Here is a 3,414-nt window from a genome sequence, read left to right as displayed (position 1 = left end):
TCGTGCCCTGCACCAATGAACAGATTTCTGGTCTGCACTTTTATAGATACAACAACAACCTTTCAAAAGTTTTACACAAATAAAAAAAATCCTTAATGTAACCTGCACAACAAAGTCGTAGGAAGCGATGAAATATTAATAAGATGCGTGTGTGTGTGGTGGTGGTGGAGCTGGTGGTTGTTGGGTGATGGTATTAACAAATCCAAGTCCATATATAAATAAAATATACCAACTCGACTAATCCCATACGTTCGTACATCGATGTTGCACAAACAATTCAAATAACTGTTGAATTTGTAGAAGACCTGAAACAAAAAACCCGCTCAGATATCAACGTATGTGGATGGTATAAAACACCTTTTCCAACTAGGCGAATGGGTATTTTCATTTATTTGTTTTTCTGGAAACGTTACATTCTTCATGTTTATGTCTCTGTTTTCTATTGTTTTTCTCTCACGAACACTTTTCAATGACCATCATTTCATTTACTTGAATGATTTGGTTTGAATTTTGCCCGGCATGGCCAGCGCGTTAAGGCGTGCGACTAGTAATCCGAGGTCGCGAGTTCGCATCCCCGTTGCGCCAAACATGCTCGCCCTTTCAGCCGTGGGGCGTTATGTGACGGTCAATCCCACTATTCGTTGGTAAAGAGTAACCCAAGAGTTGGCGGTGGGTGGTGATGACTAGCTGCCTTCCCTCTAGTCTCTACACTGCTAAATTAGGGACGGCTATGGATATAGCCCTCGAGTAGCTTTGTGCGAAATTCAAAAACAAACAATGGTTTGAATTTCGCCAAACGAAAGCTATCTGCGCTAACCGGCCGTAATTTACAATGTAATAATTGAGGGAAAGCAGCTAGTCATCACCACTCACCGTCAACTTTGCGCTACTCTTTACCAACGAATAGTGGAATTCATCGAAGCATTATAACGCCCTCACGGCTGAAAAGAGCGAGTTGTTTGTGTGAAGGGAAGTCGAACTCGCACCCTCGGATTACAAGTCAATGCCTTAACCACCTGACATGCCGGGCCTCATTGACTTGACACTTGGTTCAGCTATACATTGGTGTGATACATCCAGACACCTTTTTGGTTTATTATTTAAACTATTTTAAAAGTTATTTTGTAGAAGAGGGTCGAACGATCCAGACATTGTACCTTACACTTCTGTGCTATCATATTTACAGCAATCAAGATGAAAATTGACACAAATATAAATTTTCATGCACCAAATACATTGGTCTTTGTCGGGGGATCAGAACTGACCAAAAGGATAATTTTGGTACTCTTTGTCAATTTCTCGACCATATATTGGTCAGTTTATGTGGATTTTGTACAAAGACAGTTTTCTACAACTCCCATGCCTATACGTACAAAACTGTATATGCCATTTTAACTAATTACAGGAGGTCACGATACCACAAAAAAAAAATTTTAGGGGTTCTGGTACATTTCTTGTCCGTATTTTGACCAATTTACGTGGGTTTAAGTACAAAGGAATTCTTTGCAAGCGCCAAACAGATATATATATATAGAGAGAGACAATTATGGGATTTTTCACGAGGAAAGCACAATTTGTGGTTTTCTGAACTACTTGTGTTTATGTCAACCAACTTCCACAGAATGTGGTTCAAATATACTTTCTTTCAAATCCCAAGCAACGATACAGAGTTTTTGATTTTTTGAATTTTTTTTCAGGAATTTTCTGGTGTCGAAATTATATATGTGTAAAAATGGTTGGTATGTAGAGAAGCAAACAACGTTTCAACCGTCTTCGGTCATCGTCAGGTTCACAAAGAAAGAAAGAGGTAACTGACCGATAGCTGACCACATGTTTGAAGAGGGTTGTGTAATTGAGTGTAGGAATGTCTACGTGGGCTAAACAGGAAGGTCCGAGACCTCAATAATTATACAATACCTCTATTAATGTGAATTACCGAAAAAAAGGCATAAAAATAGCAGTAAATGGTGCCACGGGGTCTTTGTGTAAATCTCTGAACAGAATAGCAGGATTAACTGTCACTTTTATGACTCCCCTACATCTCCAAGTGCTCAATTTACTTAGAACCACGTCTCAAATTCCGGACTTTCGACCTCCAGGCAGACACATTAGCCATTAAGCCACACTCGACAGTTAATATTTTTAACATTTGAACAATTTCAATTATAAAAATATATTATTACTATCGATTGGCTAACGTTTCATTCTTTTCAAAATTAAATAAGTTACAGTTATAATACGATTTCAAACTATATTTTGACTCGTTCGTCATATTCAAAAACTAAGAAATACTTAATGAATTTCAACGTCACTTCATAAACCACAAATAATCAGTGATAAAAACCTTCATTTACTGAAAATAAACAATGATATGTTTCGAAGGTTAATGTTACAATTTTTATACTTTCTAAATATTATTTAAACATACTTAAAAACCAAGACGAGATGTTACAAAGTAACTAACAAAAAAAAACCAAAAAAACTAGCTCTTTACCAAGTAGTGAAATGATTTATAAATGCGTTTTTTCCTATTACAATTTAATGGGATAGTAACATCTCTTGTTTTAGAAAAGTTAACCTAATCATATCCACAAAGCACTTGAGATCAAACTGTGTGAGTTTTAACTTTGACATAAAATTACACAGTAACTGAACAATAACAATCAATCTGATTACATTAGATTTCCCCAAGCTCGCGGAAAAATAACCCGTTGACCCATATTTCTAGCTGAGTGGCTCCGCCAGCTCTATATATACACACATACATTAGAATTGTCCAAAAAACTTATAAATTGTTACTGTCCGTCATGCTGTCACATTAAACAAACACAGCTAGATTAAATATTGACCGTAATATGTAACGCATATGTTCTGTGTATGTGGGTACATACACATATCTATAAAATAAGAGAGAAATGGAGATTCTTTAAATTATGACTGGGATAAAAACTTACTATCCTTTGCTGAAATACTATCAAGCTGCCATCTAGTGGCACAATTGTATGTGTGCGGACTTATACTACTAGAAATAGGGTTTCGATACCCGTGATGGGCATAACACAGATAGCCTTTTGTGTATAATAATGAAACAAACGATTATACTATTAATCTATTTTAAAAGCTACTTCATGTAATCTAGCATCACACCATCTTTAAATATGAGCCATTTAATTTTCTTACTAGAACATTACAAAAACATGTAGCTTCTTTAACAATAAATTAAACTTTTCCTGCAATTAGAACCTTAATATAAACAACTTAGGTTCTTCAAAGTTCTTGCATTGACATAGTTAGAATGTTTCAGGTTATACTGTAAAACAAAGCGTGCGGCAGCTGGTATAACCTAATCAAGTATTTATTAGAAATGAAGTTTTAAACTAAAGTAACCAACTGGCATTCTCACGAAATAACTGG

At 35.8% G+C, this 3,414-nt stretch overlaps 1 protein-coding gene across 1 annotated transcript in view; it reads right to left on the bottom strand.

Moving 5' to 3' along the window:
- The window catches only part of LOC143224030 (serine palmitoyltransferase 1-like), an 8,480-nt gene extending 7,173 nt beyond the window's left edge, over window positions 1–1,307 (bottom strand). The window contains exon 1 of the mRNA XM_076452493.1: window positions 1,236–1,307. Within this exon, the coding sequence (XP_076308608.1) occupies window positions 1,236–1,307 (72 nt within the window). The remainder of the gene's footprint in view (window positions 1–1,235) is intronic.
- Window positions 1,308–3,414: the final 2,107 nt, after the last annotated feature.

This window comes from Tachypleus tridentatus, chromosome 8 (genome assembly GCF_004210375.1).
Source record: "Tachypleus tridentatus isolate NWPU-2018 chromosome 8, ASM421037v1, whole genome shotgun sequence".
Taxonomy (NCBI): domain Eukaryota; kingdom Metazoa; phylum Arthropoda; class Merostomata; order Xiphosura; family Limulidae; genus Tachypleus; species Tachypleus tridentatus.
The sequence above is the reverse complement of the archived record's forward strand: the minus strand, read 5'-3'. Positions and strand labels throughout refer to the sequence as shown.